Source organism: Triticum dicoccoides, chromosome 5A, assembly GCF_002162155.2.
Source record: "Triticum dicoccoides isolate Atlit2015 ecotype Zavitan chromosome 5A, WEW_v2.0, whole genome shotgun sequence".
In the NCBI taxonomy this organism is placed as follows: Eukaryota; Viridiplantae; Streptophyta; class Magnoliopsida; order Poales; family Poaceae; genus Triticum; species Triticum dicoccoides.
This window is the reverse complement of record NC_041388.1, coordinates 222,078,919-222,101,338: the sequence shown is the minus strand read 5'-3', so window position 1 is coordinate 222,101,338 and position 22,420 is coordinate 222,078,919. Positions and strand designations below refer to the sequence as shown.

At 50.3% G+C, this 22,420-nt stretch overlaps 1 protein-coding gene across 1 annotated transcript in view; it reads right to left on the bottom strand.

Moving 5' to 3' along the window:
• LOC119300757 (translocase of chloroplast 90, chloroplastic-like) overlaps nucleotides 1–403 on the bottom strand; it is an 11,226-nt gene extending 10,823 nt beyond the window's left edge. The window contains exons 1-2 of the mRNA XM_037577649.1: nucleotides 249–403; nucleotides 2–121 (exon numbers count right to left, since the gene is read on the bottom strand). Of these exons, the coding sequence (XP_037433546.1) occupies nucleotides 2–114 (113 nt within the window). The 5' untranslated portion in view covers nucleotides 115–121; nucleotides 249–403. The remainder of the gene's footprint in view (nucleotide 1; nucleotides 122–248) is intronic.
• Nucleotides 404–22,420: the final 22,017 nt, after the last annotated feature.

The window sequence follows — 22,420 nt, the reverse complement described above, 5'->3', positions numbered from 1 at the left end:
TTCCCCATCGCCCTGGGAGGCGCCGGCGTCGGACCGGGAGATGGCGAACGGCCTCGCCGCCAGCAGCGACGACCCGAGCCGGTATGAGATCCAGTCCCTGAAGTTCATCATCATCCTTCGCCTGCACAGAGGTGGCAGCAACTAAATCAGCGATGTTTTCTCCGCCAACTCGCAACAGAAAAGCCCAATCGGATTGACCAAGGAAAAAGTTCGCAATGGGACGCTTGGAGGGATTCGGTCGACGGTACCTGGTCGGTCGGCGCCCACGGCCGGAGGCTTTCGCGTTCTCGAGATGAGGCGATAGATATCGTTGCTGGAGATGTGCTTTATTTTTCTTAATATAATTTGTATTTTTTGGGGTTTCCTGTTTTCGTGTGGCCGCCGAAAGAGAGGACGGAGAGGAGAGTGGCTCAGTCGGGGGTCCTCAGCGGCGAACGCCCAACTCCAACGCAGCACGAGAAAACGGAGGTCCGTGCTCCGTGTCCGGTTTTTGTCTGACCGTGGTAGGTGCGCCCAATGCGGTCGACTCATCTTTCCCTAATTTTTTCTCTAATCTTTATTCTTTACCTCTTTATCTTTATCTTTACCTACTAGTACAAATGCCCGTGCGTTGCAACGGGCTAAAAATATCGTAAAACCTACACGCCATATCTTATATCTAGTTTCGATAAACATTAGTAATAAGTTCATAACATTATTGCTTTTCGGAGTATGACGTGTGGACGTAAATAAGCCACCCTAACATCTTTCATCCGATGGAAGAGTAGTAGTGCATGGAATAGTCTAGTAATCAGTTCTATTTTTTTACTTTTTGGAAAACAAAAGAATTTATTTATTTTAAAATAATTAAATATTTTTTATTTTTTTATCTTTTTATTAGAATTGAAACTTATTTTGATGATGAATATTTTTTTGAACACATATTTTTTAAATATGAATTTGAAATTTTGTGATCATTTTAAAACGATTTTCTTAAAAAAGGTTGGAGCATTTTTTGGAAGTTTTGTGCATTTAAAAAAAAGGGTGAACATATTTAAAAGCATGAAGTTTTGTAAAGTAAAAAAAATTTGAAACACTCTTTATCTTAAAAAAACACGCACGGTCGGTGTCCGCATCTAAAAAAAGGATTTTTGGTGTCCAGACATAGTATAAAGTTGAGAAAATCGTCGGGATGTCCTTTGATGGCTTCTCCTTCATCTTGGCATTATCATTGGGTGGAAGAGGAATGATGTAAGTGTTTTTAGTGGGATATACAGACGGTGAAATTGTTGTATACTATCGAGAATTTAATAACTAATCCAAAAGTTTTTTCTTAGAATTTTTATACGATTTAAATGCAAATGAATTTATTTTGGATGAAAGAATAGTGGTGCATTCAAACTGGATTGTTTATATACATTTTTTGTTGATATTCGAAAGCAAATAGGTTTTTACTATGCTGATTTTTTTATACAAAGTGTTGGTTGCTTGGCTCGCAAGATTATATTTCGTTCATTTTCTTTTGCACTATTTGAACTTGGCCCAAAGATCGAACCTTGCGCATTCCCCATCATCACCATAAAAAGGAAAAAAATTCTAGTAAATTTCATGTTGAGGCCACGTCGTGTACGCCTTGTCTAATATTTCACTCACTTGTAATTACTGTATCTGATAATGTATTCATAAGATGTGGAAGGCATGAATTTATTTTGGATGGAACAGTAGTGGTGCATTCAAGTGGGATTGTTTATATACAATTTTTTTTTAATATTCGAAAGCAAATGGGTTTTTACTATGTTGATTTTTTTTAGAAAATGTTGGTTGCTTGGTTTGCAAGATTATGTTCCGTTCTTTTTCTTTTGCACTATTTGAACTTGGCCCAAGGATTGAACCTCACGCACTCCCCATCATCACCATAAAAAGGCAATTTTTTCTAGTAAATTCCATGTGGAGGTCACGCCGTGTACGCTTTGTCTAATATTTCACTTAATTTTAATTATAGTATCTGATAATGTGTTCATAAGATGTGGTAGGCATGAATTTATTTTGGATGGAAGAGTAGTGGTGCATTCAAGTGAGATTGTTTATATACAACTTTTTTTTTGTTAATATTCGAAAGCAAATAGGTTTTACTATGTTGAATTTTTTATAGAAAATGTTGGTCACTTGCTTTGCAAGCTTATATTCTGTTTTTTTTTCTTTGCACTATTTGAACTTAGCACAAAGATCAAACCTCGCGCATTCTCATCATCACCATAAAAAAGGCAAAATTTTCTGGTAAATTTCATGTGAAGGTCACGCCGTGTACGCTCTAATAGTTCACTCACTTTAATTTATTGTATGTGATAATGTGATAACATTTGATAAGCATGAACATTAAACAATGAAAGTGACAACGAACAACAGCAAGTACAATTATAATAGGTGTTCATCCAGGATTTTATTTTTTGCAATCCATAGCACACCTGCCGATATCCAGCAGCTTCTGGTCGGTGGAGCCATTAAAAAAAGCAGCACCAAAAGAATCCCCATCGAGAGTTATCTCCTGCGTGGACCTCATCACCAGAGCACCCACAGGAGCGTTGGCTCCTCTTCTCCGCCCCTACCCACCTCCCACGCGTGATGTGCTGTAGCCACACAAAACACTTTTTTATACAAAGTGTTGGTTGCTTGGCTCGCAAGAATCCCCAGCATGTTCGCTCCCCGCAAGTTCGCTCCTGGTGGCCGGGGCCGGTCGGTGGCCGCGTCTTCGTCGGTCGATGGCTGGATTCGGATCTCTCGGCGGCGGTGTAAGTCTGGTAAGTTTGCTGTTGCGTCACCTGATCTCGTTGTCCTAGGCAGTGCGCCTGATGGGGAGCTTGGTGGCCTCCCATCCCCCTCTCCTGCAGCCTCTGCGGCGGCCTCGTCGCCGGCAGCGGCGACGGCAGGGTCGCTGGTGGCTTCGTGTAACCTAGATCTTGATTTCTCCGCGGTGGCCATCGGGCCGCGGGACGTCCCCTCGGGTGGGCTTGATGGGCCTTGCGGTTTGCCATTGCCCAGTGGGCCTGCCTCTCCTCCCCCTCTTTCGTCGGTGGCAGATTTCCCCCCTCTGGTCCCGTCCGGCCCAGTTGGGCCCATCGTCCGGGTTCCTGCTCCTCAACCTTCTTTGGCCCATGTGGCGAGTCGGGCCCAGGTGGGCACGGCTCGGACGGGCTATTTATGGATCCCCCGCGGCTCTTCCTCCCCTTTGCTAGGGTTTCCGGCTTCCGCTTCCGATCTGCGCCGTCACCGTCTTCCCATTCGTCGCCTCATTAGATCCTCCCCACCTCCACCCCTCCTCCTTCCTTTTGCTGTGGTGCTATCCATGGACAAGTCGCGGGGCTCTTCCTGCGAGGCGCTCTCGGGCAGCAAGCGACGCCGTGAGGACTCCCCTTCCTCCGCGGTGGATCTGGAGCTCGAGGCTTCGCTCCGTTCCAAGTTGGAGGCGGAACAGGCGGCGCGAGCAGGTGGCTCGTGACCGCGAGGCTCGGGCTTCGGGTCCGGAGTGGTCGCAGCGCTCGGAGAGGGTTGGTGTGCTCGGATCCGGCCCGCAGGGCTCTGGATCTGGCCATTCTCTCTCTCCGGTGCTGGACCCGTGGGAGGCGGCAGTGGCCTCTGGCGGTGGTGTTTCTTCGTCTTCTGCCTCCCTTCCTGCTCCGGGAGTGGGCCGCGGTCCATCTGCTCCGTCGCGCCCTCCTCCTCCTCCTCGCTCGGTTGGGGTTGGTGCTGGTGCTTGTCTGCCGCCTCGGTCCTTCGCGGGGCTGGCGCGTCGGCCGCCCGGTCCGGCCTCTAGGGCGCCCCCTTTTCCGGGGATGGGGGATGGGATCCTTCCTCCTCCTCCGTCGCTTTCGCAATCCCGCCCGTCCTCTGCTTCCCATAACAACCCCTCGGCGCTCACCTGCTTCGCTTGTCACATGCCTGGCCATTTCCAGTCTCGCTGCACCAACCCTCCTTTTTGCCTGATCTGTCGCTCTAATGGTCACCTCACGGTCAACTTCATGGCTAGGCAGAAACCTCCCGCGGTCATCCAGTTCGGCTCGGGCCTCCCCGGTTGTGCCTTTTTCGCCTTCGACGGTGACCTGCCTGTCCGGGAGGTGGCACCTGCTCTGTCTAATGCTGCGATTGTTACGGTCAAGGATCAAAAGATTTCGCCCCAAATTCTTCTGGAAGGGCTTCGCATTTGGGATGAGGCTGGATGGGACTAGCAAGTTGTGTAGATATCTGAATTTGAGTTCTCTGTGGTGTTTCCCTCCAAAGAATGTTTGCGGATGATTGCCTCATGCACTAGCTTCACCTTGCCCCTCAATCAATTGGTGGTTTCTGTTAAAGCGGCTTCTTGCAGTGGTACGGCAGTTGGTCCTCTCTCTCAAGTCTGGGTTTTGATTGACGATTTGCCTGCTGGTCTCCGTTCGTCTGCTTTTCCCATGTCTTTCGGGGTTCTGATTGGGAAGCCCATCGAGGTGGATGAAGACTCTCTGAACAAGGTTGGCCCTGCTAGGATGAAGGTTTGGTGTGTGGATCCTGAACGGGTTCATGGCTCGATTGATATCTTCCCTTCTCCCAATGGTATTAAGCTTCGGGTGCGGGTGGAGGGGGCGGCTGCTTTTCAGACTCCACCTCCCCCTTCTAACCCTTCGGACAAGCATGATAAGGAGGGGGACGGATCTCTGGGTGGCCCTAATCAGAGCCATGGGTCTAACCTCCGCTTCACCCAATCTGAATGGGATGGTTTGGCAGATTCTGAACGTGAGTTATTTCAATCCCAAGCTCCCTCTGGTGTTGCTCCTCGTGATGATTCGGTGATCCCGTCTGCTGCTCCCAATGTCCCTGCTGCTGGTGCTGATATGTCGAAGTTCCCTCCCTACTCTGCTACCCCTGTTTCTGGTGCTTGCTCCAATCTTCCTGTCCGCCCGCTCTCCCCCACTCGATCGGGAATTGAAGATCTTCCGACCTCCTCGGCTCGTGATGTGGTGGAATCCCAGTCCCTCCGGAAGAAGAAATCCTCAGTGCGCAAATTCTCGGCTAAGAGCCGGAACTCGTCGGGCTCGAAGCACTCCATGACGGGGGTTTGTCGGCGTCTTGATCAAGATTTGGGATCTATGTCCCGTTCGGGTCCCCATGTTGGCTCTCCTGCTGTGTGGTCGCCTGCGATTCGATCCCCTGTGTCCACGGCTCGCAAAGGAAGGCGGGTGGCGAATTCAGGTGTTTCTGTCCTGGAGCGGGCTGAAAAGCGGGCTGCGGCGAAGGATCTCCCTCCCCCAGGTACATCTCTCGTTCCCTCTGTTGTTGCTTCTTCGGTTCGGTTGGTTCTACCTTCTCTTTCGGATGATCATCTTTTAAATATTATGTCGGATGTGGGGGTGGTGGTTGATTCGTTTGCTGGTTCTCCTAGTTCTCTTCTTGCTATTATTCGGGCTAACAAGATGGCTCAGGCTGCCATTGCCAAAGCCGAAGAGGCCGTTGCCTCTCAGGTAGGGGCTTCTAGTAGTGGTCCGGTCGTGGACGCGGGCGCTGGTAGTGGCCAGCCCCAATCCAACTTGTCTAAAAGGGGCACCAATAAGCGTGCTAAACCCTGCGTGGCCCCTTGCAGGTCGAGCCTTGGAATCAAGAATCTTTCTTATAAATGAGGGCATTATTCTGGAATATTAGGGGGTTCGGTGCTAGGGGGCGCCGTGACCAACTTAAAGATCTGGTTCGTTCTAACTCTATTGACTTTGTGGGGCTGGTAGAAACCTTCAAGGAATCCTTCTCCCCTAATGACTTTTCTGCTATTGTGGGCATGGACAGATTTAATTGGAACTTTTTACCTGCTTCGGGGCACTTTGGCGGGATCTTGATAGGGTCCAATAAAGATATTTTTGATTTTGTTACTTTTGATCATGGGATCTTTTGGGCCAGTGTTGTTCTCTCTCATAAAGCTCAGAATACTCTTTGTGAGTTTATCGTCGTCTATGGGCCTGCGGACCATTCCTTGTCGCCTTTATTTCTTAATGAACTTTCGTTGAAGATCGATGCTTGTAATTTACCGATGGTTATCGGGGGAGACTTTAACCTTCTGCGGTGCCCTAATGACAAAAGTAATGATAACTTCTCCTGGCCGCTGGCTAATGCCTTTAACGACTTCATTAGTGCCAATGCTATTCGTGAGCTGCCTTGGGGGGGGGAGCTCGTTATACCTGGTCCAATCATCAGTCAATCCCTATTAGATCAGTGCTTGACAGAGTCTTCCTTTGTCCCAGGTGGGATTCCTTGTTCCCTAGGGCCTCTCTTTACGCCAAATGCATTATCGGTTCCGATCATACCCCCTTAATTCTTGACGATGGTTCCATTAGCCTCAGGCCTCCGGCTAGATTTCAATTTGACGCCTCCTGGTTGGCTGTGGATGGCTTTGTCGATATGGTTGCGGCAAAGATCTCCCTTTCTCTATCATCCAATGCTCGCTTCTTTGGGCCTTTGGATGATTGGCATTCGTGTTCCTATAACCTGCGTAAATTCCTCAGAGGTTGGTCTCGTAATCGTGCGGCGGAGGATCGTTGCACCAAATCTTTCCTCGAAGAACAGATCTTGTCGCTGTATCGCGCGGCTGATTCTATTGGGCTCTCTGATGATGGTTGGGCGGTTCGTTATAATCTGGAGGCTGCTTTAATACAGTTACACCATCAGGCTGAGATTTATTGGCGTCAACGGGGTACTCTAAACTGGACTCTAAAAGGCGACTCCCCTGCGGCATATTTCTTTGCGATCGCAAACGGCAGGTGTAGACGATGTGGTATTAATAGCCTGCTCATTAATGGTGTGCGATCTTTGGAGTAGTCTGTTATTATGGCTCATGTGGTGGATTTCTTCTCTTCGTTGTTGGGGGCTAAACCTCCATCGGGCTTCTCCATTTCTCCCTCCCTTTGGAACATAGGTCTTAAAATCTCACCCGAGGAGAATGCCTCTTTGATGATCCCTCTTTCTGATTAGGAAATTTGGGATGTTGTTAACACTGTCAATCCTAATGCTGCTTCTGGGCCAGACGGCTTCTCTATTCCTTTCTTTCGGAAATTCTGGCCCTAGTTGAAACAGCTGGTTTGTAATGTTATCCAGGGCTTCTGTCTTGGTACTGTCGATATCTCCCGCCTGAACTATGCAGCGATAACCCTGATCCCCAAGGTTAAGGGTGCTGATGTTATTTCCCAATTCCGACCTATTGCTTTGACTAACAACTTCGCCAAATTCCCGGCTAAAGGCTTTGCGAATCGTTTGTCGACGGTTGCTCATAGAGTTATTAGTCCTTATCAATCTGCTTTCATCAAAGGGCGTTTCATCCTTGATGGTATCCTATCCCTTCATGAGATTGTTCATGATCTTCACGCTCAGAGAGCTAAAGCGGTTATCCTTAAGCTAGACTTTGAGAAAGCCTATGACTTCGTTAGCTGGCCCTTCCTCAAGCAGGTCCTTCTTGCTAAAGGTTTCGACGGTGCTTATGTTCATCGTATCATGCAGTTGGTCTCGGGTGGCCATACTGCCGTTTCGGTTAATGGTTTTGTTAGCAATTTCTTCGCCAATGGTAGGGGCCTTCGCCAAGGGGATCCTGCTTCCCCTATTCTTTTTAATTTTGTGGCCGACGCCTTCTCGTGCATGCTTTCCAGGGTGGCCCGTTGTGGTCACATTGCTCCTGTGGTCTCTCATTTACTTCCGAAGGGTGTTTCCCACTTGCAATATGTGGATGATACAATTATCTTGGTGGAGCTGGATGACACCTGCATTGCCAATCTTAAATTCATCATGTTGTGTTTCGAAGCTGTTTCGGGTCTTAAGATTAATTTCGCTAAAAGTGAGGTCCTGGTGACGGGTGTGGATGAGGCGGAAGCCTTGCGGGTTGCCAGGCTTCTGAACTGTTCTTTGGGTTCCTTTCCCTTTAAATATCTAGGCCTTCTTATCTCTCCTGGCGTGCTCCATGCTAAAGATTTCGCTCCGGCGGTCGCTAAAGTGGGGAACAGGGTGCTCCCTTGGAGAGGCAGATATAATACCAATGCTGGCAAAGTTGCTCTAATTAACTCCTGCTTATCCTCTCTCCCCATGTTTCTTATGGGCTTCTATCTTCTTACGGATGGCGTGCATGCTGGCTTCGACAAACATAGGGGAGCCTTCTACTGGAATTCCGCGGATAACAAACGGAAATATAGGCTGGTCAAGTGGCAGCATATGTGTAAGCCTAAAAACCGTGGGGGGTTAGGTATTATTAATACTCGGGTGATGAACATTTGTTTGCTTATCAAGTGGTGGTGGGAAATTTTAACTAGTGGGGCTGACTCGCTTTGGTTCTCGATTCTTAAGGCTAAATACTTCCCACATTCCAACCCGCTGTTTGCCACCGCGAGGCGCGGCTCTCAATTTTGGAAATCCCTTGTCAAAGTCAGACCTATTTTCCTGGAATATGTTAAATTTAATGTTGGTAATGGGATGGCAGTCCGCTTTTGGTTGGACTGGTGGTCGGGGGATGCCCCCCTCGCTGAGAGTTTTCCGGTTTTGTTCTCTTATTGTCCTAATCCGGGTATCTCCATCGCGGAGGTGGCGGCTAATAACTGGGATCTGGCCTTTCGTCGGGCCCTGTCTCTTGAAGAGTTGGAAGATTGGCAAAGTCTCTCTGCCCTCTTCCCCGTGCTCTCGGAGTCGGCCGATTCTGTAGTCTGGCCTCATTCGGCCTCAGGTAGATTTACGGTCAAGTCGCTTTATTCTAGACTTATTGGTGGTACTCCTTCGACCAGATTCTCTTGTGTTTGGAAGTCCAAAGTTCCTCCTAAGATTAAAATTTTTCTTTGGCAAGCCTTTCGTGGTCGCCTGCCGGCTGCTGACCAGATTAAAAAGCGCAATGGGCCTGGCTCGGATTTCTGTCATCTATGTGGGGCCTTGGAGAACTCTGATCACATCTTTTTCAATTGCGTGCTGGCCAAGCTGGTTTGGTGCCGTGTCAGATCTTGGCTTCAGGTCTCTTGGAACCCCTCCTCTTTCTCCAATATTCGAACCCTAGCCAAAGCTTTGGTTGGGGTCACCAAGAGGGTGTTTTGGGTTGGCCTGGGTGCCTTATGTTGGGCTCTGTGGACCATTAGGAACAAATTTACTATTGAGCATATCTTCCCATCTAAGCCTGCTGACGTTCTTTTCAAATCATGTATATTATTGCAGCAGTGGAGATCATTGACTAAGGAGGTTGATCGGGATGCCCTGGACCTGCTCATCGACAAAATCCGGGCTTCGGCATCTCACATCTCCGGACGGGATCCTGTCGTCTAATCCTGGTGGTGCTGTTTGCGGAGTTTAGGTCTCACTCCTTTCCGGCCTGCGCGCCGTGTATGGCAGTTGCCTATATCTATCATTTCTTGGCTACTCTTATATACTTTTCGTTCCGTGCGCTATGTGCGTTCTCCTCGTTAACTGATCTCTTTCCTGTTTGGTCTCGTGACGCTGCCATGTGGCTTTATTTATAAAGTCGGGCTCTGGCCTTTTCTCTAAAAAATATTCCGTTCTTTTTCTTTTGCACTATTTGAACTTGGCCCAAAGATCGAACCTTGCGCATTCCCCATCATCACCATAAAAAGGAAAAAAATTCTAGTAAATTTCATGTTGAGGCCACGCCGTGTACGCCTTGTCTAATATTTCACTCACTTTTAATTACTGTATCTGATAATGTGTTCATAAGATGTGGAAGGCATGGATTTATTTCGGATGGAACAGTAGTGGTGCATTCAAGTGGGATTGTTTATATACAATTTTTTTGTTAATATTCGAAAGCAAATGGGTTTTTACTATGTTGAATTTTTTTAGAAAATGTTGGTTGCTTGGTTTGCAGGATTATGTTCCGTTCTTTTTCTTTTGCACTATTTAAACTTGGCCCAAGGATTGAACCTCACGCACTACCCATCATCACCATAAAAAGGCAATTTTTTCTAGTAAATTCCATGTGGAGGTCACGCCGTGTATGCCTTGTCTAATATTTCACTCAATTTTAATTATAGTATCTGATAATGTGCTCATAAGATCTGGTAGGCATGAATTTATTTTGGATGGAAGAGTAGTGGTGCATTCAAGTGAGATTGTTTATATACAACTTTTTTTTGTTAATATTCGAAAGCAAATAGGTTTTACTATGTTGAATTTTTTATAAAAAATGTTGGTCACTTGGTTTGCAAGCTTATATTCTGTTTTTTTTTCTTTTGCACCATTTGAACTTAGCACAAAGATCAAACCTCGCGCATTCTCATCATCACCATAAAAAAGGCAAAATTTTCTGGTAAATTTCATGTGAAGGTCACGCCGTGTACGCTCTAATAGTTCACTCATTTTAATTTATTGTATGTGATAATGTGATAACATTTGATAAGCATGAACATTAAACAATGAAAGTGACAACGAACAACAGCAAGTACAATTATAATAGGTGTTCATCCAGGATTTTATTTTTTGCAATCCGTAGCACACCTGGCGATATCCAGCAGCTTCTGGTCGGTGGAGCCATTAAAAAAAGCAGAACCAAAAGAATCCCCATCGAGAGTTATCTCCTGCGTGGACCTCATCACCAGAGCACCCACAGGAGCGCTGGCTCCTCTTCTCCACCCCTACCCACCTCCCACGCGTGATGTGCTGCAGCCACACACACCCATGCGCCCCGTGGTGTGCTCCAGCCATAGCCCCGTCGTCCCTCGGTGCCAGGAGAGGACGCCGGAGTTGGCGAGGGGCGGGGTTGGACCGGCCTCCTCTCCAATCGCGGGTCCATCGAGCAAAGCGCCCCGGGTAGTGTCCGTCGTGCAGGCCGTGCTCCTGGCCGGGCCCTGCCTTGCTATTGGCTGCCGATTGCGCGCTTATCTGATTGAGAGTTGTTTCTTCGATCCTATGGATTGCGTGTATTCTCCCCTCTTTCCTCTTTAAAGGATTGTAAGTTCCTTCGTTCTGTTCCACCTTCACTGGTTGATTTCTGATGCGGCAAAGTCGCTCGTGTATATAAAGTGATTGGATTGGATGCACAGGAGCGAGGTGGGACTATTTTTGAGTACTAATCCTCACCAAGAAATCATTGTTTTAACAAAAAAGAAGTGTGGGAGCCATGGAGGGGGCGCGCTGGAGGGAGCAGCTTGGGTTCTCGCCGCCATGCTCGCCATGCCGTGCCACCCCTCGTTTCTCTCCCTTTTCTTGGTTTTCTTCCTCTCTCTCTCTTCCCCTCATGCTTCCTTGTTTTCTTTCAGGAGCACGGCGGCGCAACCATGGCGCCACCCAGGAGAACCCAGACGCCTTGCAAGGTCCATCTGCCGCTCGCCTGGATCTGGACGCCGTCGTCGTTTCGCGCGTCCAGCCCATCTGCCACCGCCTTGTGTAGATCTCACTCGATCAGATCGAGCGGGAGAGCCGCCTGCCGTCCCACACGCTCGTTGACCCACCTCGATCCATAGATAGGGGTGGGCCCACTGGCGACGCGCGGCGGCGGCCGGCGGCGCACGGTGTCGTGGTTCTAAGCCTGACAGTAGAGTGGGGGGTAGGTATGGAGAGGCAAGGTCCTAGCTATGGAGAGGTTGTAAGCACAAAGGATGTACGAGTTCAGGCCCTTCTCGGAAGAAGTAACAGCCCTACGTCTCGGAGCCCGGAGGCGGTCGAGTGGATTATGAATGTGTGAATTACAAGGTGCCGAACCCTTCTGCCTGTGGAGGGGGGTGGCTTATATAGAGTGCGCCAGGACCCCAGCCAGCCCACGTAGGAGAGGGTTTAAGGTGAGTTAAGTCTGGGGCATTACTGGTAACGCCCCACATAAAGGCCTTTACTATCATAAAGTCTACTTGATTACAGGCCGTTGCAGTGCAGAGTGCCTCTTGACCTCCTGGTGGTCGAGTGAGTCTTCGTGGTCGAGTCCTTCAGACCAGTCGAGTGAATCCTCGTTGGTCGACTGGAAGGCGACCTCTTCTAAGGATGTCTTGGGGTAAGTTACTTGGGTCAGGTCCATGACCCTACCCTAGGTACATAACCCCATCATTAGCCCCCGAATGGATTGAGGCTTCGAGTGAAGAAGGAGTTGATGTCGTTTCCGATTAATCTTTGTGCTCCGGTTGTGCGCTGTTCTGGACCAAAGAATTCCTTTGTCGACAGGAAACAACTTGCCTTCAGTCGACTTGATCCATTCTGTTTTTGCGTCGAGTGATCTTTCAGGCTTCGACGATCTCCGAGCGACGGATCGCCGAAAACACCGCGCCTGACAGACTGATTTGTTGCTCGCGGATTCCGCGGGATGCGAAATTTTGGGGCGCGCGCGAAGCGGGGCGGACCGCGGCGTTCGGATGGGACGGGGCATGGACGCCTCGATCTCCGCGCCGCCTTTTTCACCACGTATCCCGTCTGCATAACTGTTCCAGATATGATTAGATCGACCGGGCCCACCTGTCATCCACTCGGAAGGGACCTTATAAATGTGCCCGGCGAGGATTTCTGTGCTGCGCCTTAGCATTCTCCCCCTCTCTCTGCTTCCTTCCTCCCTGCTCAGCGTGCTCGCTCTTGCCCCCGCACCACTTCCCTTCGCGCATCTCGCCGGCGACCATGGCCAAGGAGAAGACGGCGGCGCTGGAGCGTGCAAAGAAGGCGTCGGCGTCGGAGAAGGCGAAGGGGAGATCCACCAGCCGCGGAGGGTCCTCGTCCAGATCCCGCCTGCCGAAAGGCTGGGTCCAAGGAGACTGGATCCAGTCGACCATCACTGAGAATGACATTCTCGACATGGCCAACGAGGGCTTGATCCCCCACGGAGCTGCGAGGCTTCCGGGGAAGGAGTGGCAGCCTCAGCCAGAAGAGGGTGAGTGTGTGCTTTTGGCCACCCATGTGGATCGCGGGTTTTCCTTGCCGCCGAGTGTTTTCTTTCGTGGCTTTTTGAACTTCTTCGGAGCGCAGCTCCACCACTTTACCCCAAACTCCATTGCCTATCTTGCCGCGTTCGTGTCCATGTGTGAGGGTTTCTTGGGCTGTCGACCGCACTGGGGTTTGTTCAAACATATATTCACGTGTCGATCTCAGACCGTGAAGAAGGCGAGCCCAGGTGATGAAAAAACCCGAGTCGTCCAAATGTGCGGAGGCCTGGGGATTCAGGTGAGGAATAAGAGCACCTTCCCGCCCATGACCTTTCCCGAGTCCGTCAGAGGCTGGCAGTCGACTTGGTTCTACTGCCAGGTCCAGTCGACGCCAGGGCAGTCGAGTGGACTCCCTCCGTTCACCATGGACCGAGTGCGCAAGCCTTCCCCTCTGAAGCTGATTCCGGAGGAGAAAGCTGACGTGAAGATGTTGATGGAGCGCGTGGTGCAGTTGGTTCGGGAGGGAGTGACGGGCATGGATCTCCTGGAGGTCTTCCTCAGGCGTCGCATCCAGCCCCTCCAGTTCAGGAGCCACTGCATGTGGTTGTACTGTGGGACAGAAGACGAGACTAGAGTCCATCCAGAAGCAGTCGACGATGCCACTCTGGAAAGATGGATGGCAGCCGTCACCGGAAACAAGGACAACCCACGCGGAGCCAGAAGGATTCCTCCACTCGACCACAACAGTGATCCAAATAAGGTACACTTGCCCTGCTCTCCACTGCATTCTTGTCGCATTCATCTCTGTCTACTCTGCCGACTGGTCGACTGATCATTGTCTTGATATCTGCTAGGCCCTCACCGAGCTGTACTCGATGCCCAATGGGGCACAAACTCCGACTGAGGAGGGTGAGGCGAGTGGGGGCGAGAGCCAGGACGAGGAGGAATGGGACTCGGACGTTGCAGGGGACGACGACGACGATGATGATGACGACGGCGATGATGATGACGCCGAAGACGAGGAGGAAGAGGAGGAGGTCGTGCCACCGCGCTCGGAAAGGCGGTCGAAGCTCGTCCACGACCCTTCGACTGAACGTGGCAAGGGGGTTGCGACGCAGTCGACCAAGCGCCCTAGGACCACTTCTCCAGCGCCGACTGAAAAGGCGCCGAAGCAGCCTAGGGGGGCTCCACCAAAGCCGACCAAGCTCCTGCCGAAGATGAAGGTGTCCATCCCCACCATATCAGGGTAATTGTGTCGTTTGAGTCTTCTCATTTTGTGTGAACTTTATCTCTGGTCGACGCTGAAGTTAGTCGACTGATCCTTTGGAGTTGCAGTGCTGCTACTTCTGAGACCTCGGCCCGGGCTGATGACCACGAGATGGAGGATGCAGCAACTTCGAACCCAGGTATTGTATTCTTAACACCGTTCTTAGTCAACTGACTCGCGATCTCTGATCCTGATTCTTCTCCGCAGCTCCACCCAACACTGTTATCAATCTCCCTGACGACGACGAGGAGGAAGAACCACTAGCACGCAGGAGGAGTCGGAAAGCGTCCGCCAGTAAGGTGCTTCAGGATGTGACGGCGCCTGAGATTCTGACTGTGGAGGAAGAGAACACCACTCGACACACGGTGTCCTTCGCAAATCCACTGACGAGTGCCCAGCAGCCCTCTCTCTTCACGACGCACCACGTCCCAGAGGACCAAGCTGGCGCAGCGAAGGAGGCAATACGCCAGGCGGGACTCATGATGGAGCAGCTGAAGACCATCCGGGACGCGAGCCAGGCAGCTTACGACGCCAGTTCTGCCCTCCAAAGCAATGTCCAGGTCAGTCGACCGCTGTTTGTTCTGTTGGATATGCTACCAAAAACTTTTCTTTTCCGGAATTTATAGTAGTCACCTAGTGGGTGTGTCGAATAAACTCCGTGTTAGCGGGGGCACGCTGAGTGCACCCGCTGGGTGTAGTCCCCAAGGCTAAGGTCGACTGCTGGCAGTCGGCCTTAGGCTTTATGACGTCAATCTTTCTGCCAGTCGACTGGTCGACTGGATTTCGCAAACCGGTGGGGGCACGCTGAGTGCACCCGCTGGGTGTAGTCCCCAAGGCTAAGGTCGACTGCTGGCAGTCGGCCTTAGGCTTTATGACGTCAATCTTTCTTTCAGTCGACTGGTCGACTGGATTTCACAAACCGGTGGGGGCACGCTGAGTGCACCCACTGGGTGTAGTCCCCGAGACTGTGGTCGATTGCTTGCAGTTGATCACAGTCTTAGAGAATGCTCTCTTTTTTTTTTGAGGTCGACTGGTCGACTTTGTCTTCATCGGGATTAGTGGGGGCACGCTGAGTGCACCCACTGGGTGTAGTCCCCGAGACTACGGTCGAATGCTTGTATTTGGTTGTAGTCTTAGAAACGTGTGTTTATCCCCTTTTTCACTCGGAAGAGAATTATATTTGACATTTAGTCGATTGGTTCTTCACAGAACTCCTGTGATCTTGTGGCTCGCTACTCAGAGCTGGAACAAAAACATACTCAAGTCGAGCTGAGCTTGAAGCTGGTTCAGGAGAAGCTGACAAAGGCAAAGGAGGAGACCGAAGGTATGTTTGGTGAGACCCTGACGACTGCTTTTCCCCTTGCTTGTTTCAGCATCTGATCTTGCTGTAACTTGCAGGTAAGGTAAGGGAGGCCCAGCAGAAGAAAGACCTTGAGCTAGCTGAGAAGATCAAGCTTGCTGACGAGAAGTTAGCTTCAGTCACCAAGCTCGAACAAGACAATACCAATCTGAAAGCTGCTCTTGGGATTGCCAACAAGGAGGTCAGTCGACTGAAAACTGACAAAGCTGCCCTGACCGACCAAGTCAGCAAATTGACTGAGAAGAAAACTGAACTGGAGGCCTTCCTGAGTGGCCTTGCCAAGAAGTTGTTCCTTATGCTTGAAGGTAGACCTCCATGTTTGGCAAATATTTCCAATTGTGGCTTTTTCCATTCGACTATCTCCTTGACTTAGTGATCACCCTTGCAGAATTTTGTCAAAACTTTGAAGAAGAAACCAGCCGACTGGAGCCAAACCTTGACCCCGTCAATTCTCCGGTGAACGACGAAGTTGCCATGGATGTTTTCCGACTGGAGTCTCGTGTTGCAGCTGTCGTGGACTATCTCGCAAGGCTGAAGGCCGCCACATCTCGCATCGACTCGACGCTCTGGCCTGAGGAGACACTTCAGAATGACCTTGAGTCGCTGATGGCCCCCTTGAACACGATCCCTGGTCGAGTGCAGGAGTGGAAGAAGTCCTCGGCTCGGTGTGGTGCAGATGTCGCTCTGTGTCTGGCCCGAGTCCACTGCAAAGATGCGCGAGAAGAGAAGCTGGCGGCCCTTCGGGTGGCCAATACCAAGAAGCACGACTTCAGATCCTTTATGGAAACTTTCCTTGCAGCTGCCACTCGGATCGCCGACGGGATTGACCTTGACGAATTTGTTGCACCTTCCAGCCCTCCACAGGAGGGGTAAAAAACTTCTTCTGGCTCGACGCTTTAAATTTGCCTCGGTATGCCGAGTGAAATTGTAACCGACAAACCTTAACAGGCTTGACGCCTGAGCACTTTCGGTTCCTTTAGATGTCGATTCAAACTTGGATTTGGTGCTTGAATACGATTGCCTTCGGCTCGGAATGTCTTTTGCAGGTTCAAAGCAAGGTGCCTGTGCTGCAATCGATTTATTCTTTAGTCCACTTAGACGAGCACTGGGCTGCAGCTAAGCCCCCGAGTGAGAGGGTTGCTCTTCACTCGGTAGGATTTTTATAACTTAGGCGAGCACGAGGCTGCAGCTAAGCCTCCGAGTGGAAGGCTGGCTTACCACTCGGTAGGATTTTCACGACTTAGGCGAGTGCTTGGACTGCAGCTAAGCCCCCGAGTGAGAGGGTTGCTCTTCACTCGGTAGGATTTTTATAACTTAGGCGAGCACGAGGCTGCAGCTAAGCCTCCGAGTGGAAGGCTGGCTTACCACTCGGTAGGATTTTGATAACTTAGGCGAGCACGAGGCTGCAGCTAAGCCTCCGAGTGAGAGGATTGCTCTTCACTCGGTAGGATTTTCACAACTTAGGCGAGTGCTTGGACTGCAGCTAAGCCTCCGAGTGGAAGGCTGGCTTACCACTCGGTAGGATTTTGATAACTTAGGCGAGCACGAGGCTGCAGCTAAGCCTCCGAGTGAGAGGATTGCTCTTCACTCGGTAGGATTTTCACAACTTAGGCGAGTGCTTGGACTGCAGCTAAGCCTCCGAGTGGAAGGCTGGCTTACCACTCGGTAGGATTTTGATAACTTAGGCGAAACGGATTCGCAGCTAAGCCTCCGAGTGGGAGTCTGGCTCACCACTCGGTAGGATTTTTACAAACTTAGGCGAAACGGATTCGCAGCTAAGTCACCCACTGAGGGGAATTTCATTGGACCAAAAAATAAAAAGTGACAGATATTATGGAGGAACTATGATGCTTATTATTTTGAGGTCCATGAACTACAGAAGTATTTTATTGCAACTCATCCGAGTGATAAAGCTTAAGTGTAAAACGGGCGGAGTAGCTCCGCGTTCCAAGCTCGGGGCTCGTCGATATTATGCTCGACGTTGTAAAGACGGTACGCCCCGTTGTGGAGAACCTTGGTGACGATGAAGGGGCCTTCCCAAGAAGGAGCAAGCTTGTGTGGTTTGTGTTGATCCACTCGGAGAACCAAATCCCCTTCCTGGAAGGCTCGACCTCTCACGTTTCGGGCGTGGAAACGCCGCAGATCTTGTTGGTAGATGGTCGACCGGATCAGAGCCATCTCCCTTTCTTCCTCTAAAAGGTCGACTGCGTCCTGCCGCGCTTGTTCAGCTTCTGCTTCATTGTAGATTTCAACTCGAGGAGCATTGTGGAGAAGATCACTCGGCAAGACTGCTTCAGCTCCATAGACCAAGAAGAATGGAGTTCTTCCGGTCGACCGATTAGGCGTGGTCCGCAGTCCCCAGAGTACAGATGGAAGTTCGTCGACCCAAGCTCCAGCCGCGTGTTTGAGATCACGCATCAGTCGAGGCTTCAGTCCCTTGAGAATCAGTCCATTAGCTCGCTCTGCTTGTCCATTCGACTGCGGATGGGCGACTGATGCGTAGTCGACCCGTGTGCCTTGGGAGTCGCAGAAAGCTCTGAATTCCTCTGAGTCAAAGTTCGACCCATTATCCGTAATGATGCTGTGCGGAACTCCATACCTGAATATTAGTTCCCTGATGAAGCTAACTGCAGTACCGGTGTCAAGGCTCTTGATTGGTTTAGCCTCGATCCACTTGGTGAACTTGTCGACTGCCACCAGTACATGCGTGAAGCCACTTCGTCCTGTTCTCAAAGGACCGATCATGTCCAGCCCCCAAACTACAAAAGGCCAGACGAGTGGGATGGTCTTCAAAGCTGACGCAGGCTTGTGCGACATATTCGAGTAGAACTGACATCCCTCGCACTTATCTACTATCTCTTTTGCCATCTCATTCGCCTTGGGCCAGTAAAATCCGGCTCGGTATGCTTTGGCCACGATGGTCCGAGAGGACGCATGATGACCACAGGTCCCCGAGTGAATATCATTGAGGATGAGTCGACCTTCTTCTGGTGTTATGCACATCTGACCGACTCCAGTCGCGCTTTCTCTGTATAATTGTCCTTTGATTACGGTAAAGGCCTTAGATCGACGGACGATCTGTCGAGCCTCTTCCTCATCCTCCGGAAGCTCTTTCCTCAAGATATATGCGACATACGGAATCGTCCAGTCGGGAATGACCACCAAAACCTCTATGATCAAGTCGACCACCGCTGGGACTTCAACTTCAGTCGGATCTGTGGCGCTCTTGGGCTGCGGAGTTTCTTCGGTGAAAGGATCTTCTTTGACTGACGGAGTGTGTACATGCTCCAAGAACACGCCACTCGGAATGGCTTCTCTCTTGGAACCTATCTTTGCTAGATCATCAGCTGCTTGATTTTTCAGTCGGGGTATATGATGGAGCTCCAACCCCTCGAACTTCTTCTCCAGCTTCCTCACTGCACTGCAGTATCCAGTCATGGCTGGGCTTCTCACGTCCCACTCTTTCATCACCTGATTGACCACTAAATCCGAGTCGCCATAGACCATTAGGCGACGGACGCCGAGTGAAATGGCCATGCGCAACCCATATAGGAGGGCCTCATATTCTGCCTCATTGTTGGAGGAATCAAAGTGAATCTGGAGCACATATCTGAGCTTATCTCCTCTGGGGGAAACCAGGACAACCCCAGCACCGGAACCATTCAACATCTTAGAGCCATCGAAAAACATGGTCCAATGCTCCGAGTGAACTTCAGTCGGCTGCTGTTGTTCAATCCACTCGGCGAGGAAATCTGCTATCGCCTGGGACTTAATGGCTTTCTTTGCCTCAAACTTGATATCAAGGGGAAGAAGTTCAATCGCCCATTTGGCCACTCGACCAGTTGCGTCTCTGTTGTGCAAAATCTCTGATAGTGGAGCGTCGCTGACGACTGTGATGGAATGGTCAGAGAAATAATGAGCAACCTTCTTTGTGGTCATGTATATTCCATACACAAGCTTCCGATAATGAGGATATCTCTGCTTGGATGGGGTCAAGACTTCAGACAAATAATACACTGGGCGCTGAACTTTGAGAGCTTTTCCTTCTTCTTCCCGCTCGACCATTAGCACAGTACTGACGACTTGTCCTGTGGCTGCGATGTAGAGCAACAGAGGCTCTTTGCTGATTGGAGCAGCAAGCACCGGCTGGGTGGAGAGCAGAGCTTTTAGCTCGGCAAACGCTGCATCAGCTTCTGGAGTCCACTCGAACTTGTCAGCCTTCTTCATCAGTCGGTAAAGAGGCAGTGCCTTTTCACCGAGTCGTGAGATGAATCGACTTAATGTGGCCAAGCATCCAGTAAGCTTCTGGACATCGTGCACTCGCACAGGGCGTTTCATTCGGAGAATAGTGCCAATCTTCTCTGGGTTAGCGTCGATTCCCCGTTCGGAAACGAGAAAACCGAGTAACTTGCCACCAGGAACTCCAAATGTGCACTTTGATGGATTGAGCTTGATATCATACCTTCTGAGGTTGGCAAATGTTTCGGCGAGGTCAGCGAGCAGGTCGGAACCTTTTCGTGACTTGACAACAATATCATCCATATAAGCTTCCACATTCCGACTGATTTGGGTGAGTAGACACTTCTGAATCATTCGCATAAATGTGGCTCCGGCATTCTTTAGGCCGAATGGCATGGTGATATAGCAGAAGCACCCGAATGGAGTGATGAAAGCTGTTTTTACCTCATCGGGCCCGTACAGACGGATCTGGTGGTACCCGGAGTAAGCATCTAAAAAAGACAACCTCTCGCATCCCGCGGTCGAGTCAACAATTTGATCTATGCGAGGGAGAGGAAAGTGATCTTTCGGGCAGGCCCGGTTGATGTGCTTGAAATCAATGCACATTCGGAGCGACTTGTCCTTCTTAGGAACCATGACGACATTAGTGAGCCACTCGGAGTGGTAGATCTCTCGGATAAATCCTGCCGCCAACAGTCGAGCCACTTCTTCACCGATGGCCTTTCTCTTCTGGACGGCGGACCGCCGAAGATGCTCTTTGACTGGTTTTGCAGACGAGTCGACTCTTAGGCGATGCTCAGCCAGTCCCCTGGGAACACCTGGCATGTCAGCGGGCTTCCATGCAAAAATGTCCCAGTTCTCACGGAGGAACTGGATGAGCGCTTTTTCCTATTTAGGGTCGAGTGTTGTGGAGATGCGGGTCGGAGCTGCTTCGGGGTCGGTCGGGTGAATGTGAACAGGCTTCGTCTCACCGGACGACTGGAATGCAGACTCTGTGGCGGGCTTCTTGGAGCGCAGCAAGTCACTTGGATCTGCGTTTTGCTTGTATTCTTCGAACTCGACCGCCGTCACTTGGGAATCGGCAATCTTGGAGCCCTTCTGAAAGCACTCCTCTGCCTTTTTCCTATCACCGGTGACAGTGATCACACCTTTGGGACCGGGCATCTTCAATTTGAGGTACACGTAACATGGTCGAGCCATGAACCGTGCATAGGCTGGTCTCCCCAAAATGGCATGATATGCACTTTGAAAATCCACGACCTCAAACGTCAACTTTTCTTTGCGAAAATGCTTCGAATCACCAAACACTACGTCCAAAGCTATCTGGCCGAGTGACTCGGCCTTCTTCCCTGGTATAACTCCATGGAAGCTCATGTTACTAGTGCTCAGTCGGGACATCGGAATGCCCATACCTTTCAATGTGTCTGCATACAATAAGTTCAGCCCACTTCCACCATCCATCAGCACCTTTGTCAGTCGAGTGCCTTCGACAATTGGATCGACCACCAAAGCTTGCCTCCCGGGGGTGGCAATATGAGTCGGGTGATCAGATTGGTCGAATGTGATGGGTGTTTGAGACCACTTCAGATAATTTGCCTTTGCTGGGGCAACCATGTTCACCTCTCGGTTAATCACTTTCAGTCGACTTCTGCTTTCCACATCTGCAAAGATCATCAGAGTGGAGTTGATATGCGGATATCCTCCCTCACTGTCCTCTTTGTCTTCGGCCTTGTCCGACTCCTTCTCCTTGTCCTTAGACTGTTTTCCCTGAAACTGCTGGATCAGGAGTCGACATTGGCGAGTGGTGTGCTTTGGGTAAATGATATTCCCCTCTTCATCTTTCTTCGTGTGAATGTGACACGGCATATCCATCACGTCGTTCTCCTCTTTATCCTTTACCTTCTTGGGGTTCCAGGATCCTTTTGGTTTCCCCTTAAACTTTCCTTGAGTCACGGCCAGAGCCTCTCCAGGAGCTGCCGGTTCAGCCTTCCGCTTCTGTTTCCGACTGGCGTTTCCTTTTTCCGACTGACTCGGCTTGTGCTTGCCGCTTCGGAGTCGGTCTTCTTCTTCGCCGTTGGCGTACTTGGTAGCAATCTCCATCATCCGACTCAAGGTCATGTCACCGGTTCGACCAAATTTCAAACTCAGTTCTCTGTTCTTGACGCCGTCTTTGAAGGCGCATACTGCCTGATGATCAGAGACATTTTCCACAGTGTGGTGCAAAGTGATCCACCTCTGAATATACTCTCTGAGAGTCTCATTAGTTTTCTGCACGCAGACTTGCAACTCTGTCAATCCCGCTGGTCGCTTGCAAGTCCCTTCAAACGTTCTGACGAACACTCGGGACAGATCTTCCCAAGTGTAAATGCTGCTAGGAGGTAATTGAGTCAACCATGCCCTAGCAGAACCTTCCAACATGAGGGGCAAATGCTTCATGGCCACCTCGTCGTTCCCACCACCGATCTGAACTGCCACTCGGTAGTCTTCAAGCCAAGTTTCAGGCTTAGACTCACCAGTGAACTTGCTGACTCCTGTTGCCAACCTGAAATTGGGGGGGATAACTGCGGCTCTGATAGCTCTGCTGAAACATTCAGGACCAGAAACATGTACTCGACTGCTCGTGGGTACATCTCTGTCGAGTGCGCCTCGATGGGCTCTGTTCCGGTCGACCAACCCTTGCACGATAATGGATCGCGCGTCGAAGCCTGGCTCTCTGGGGTCAACTGGAACCCTACGCCCTGTACTGTACTGACG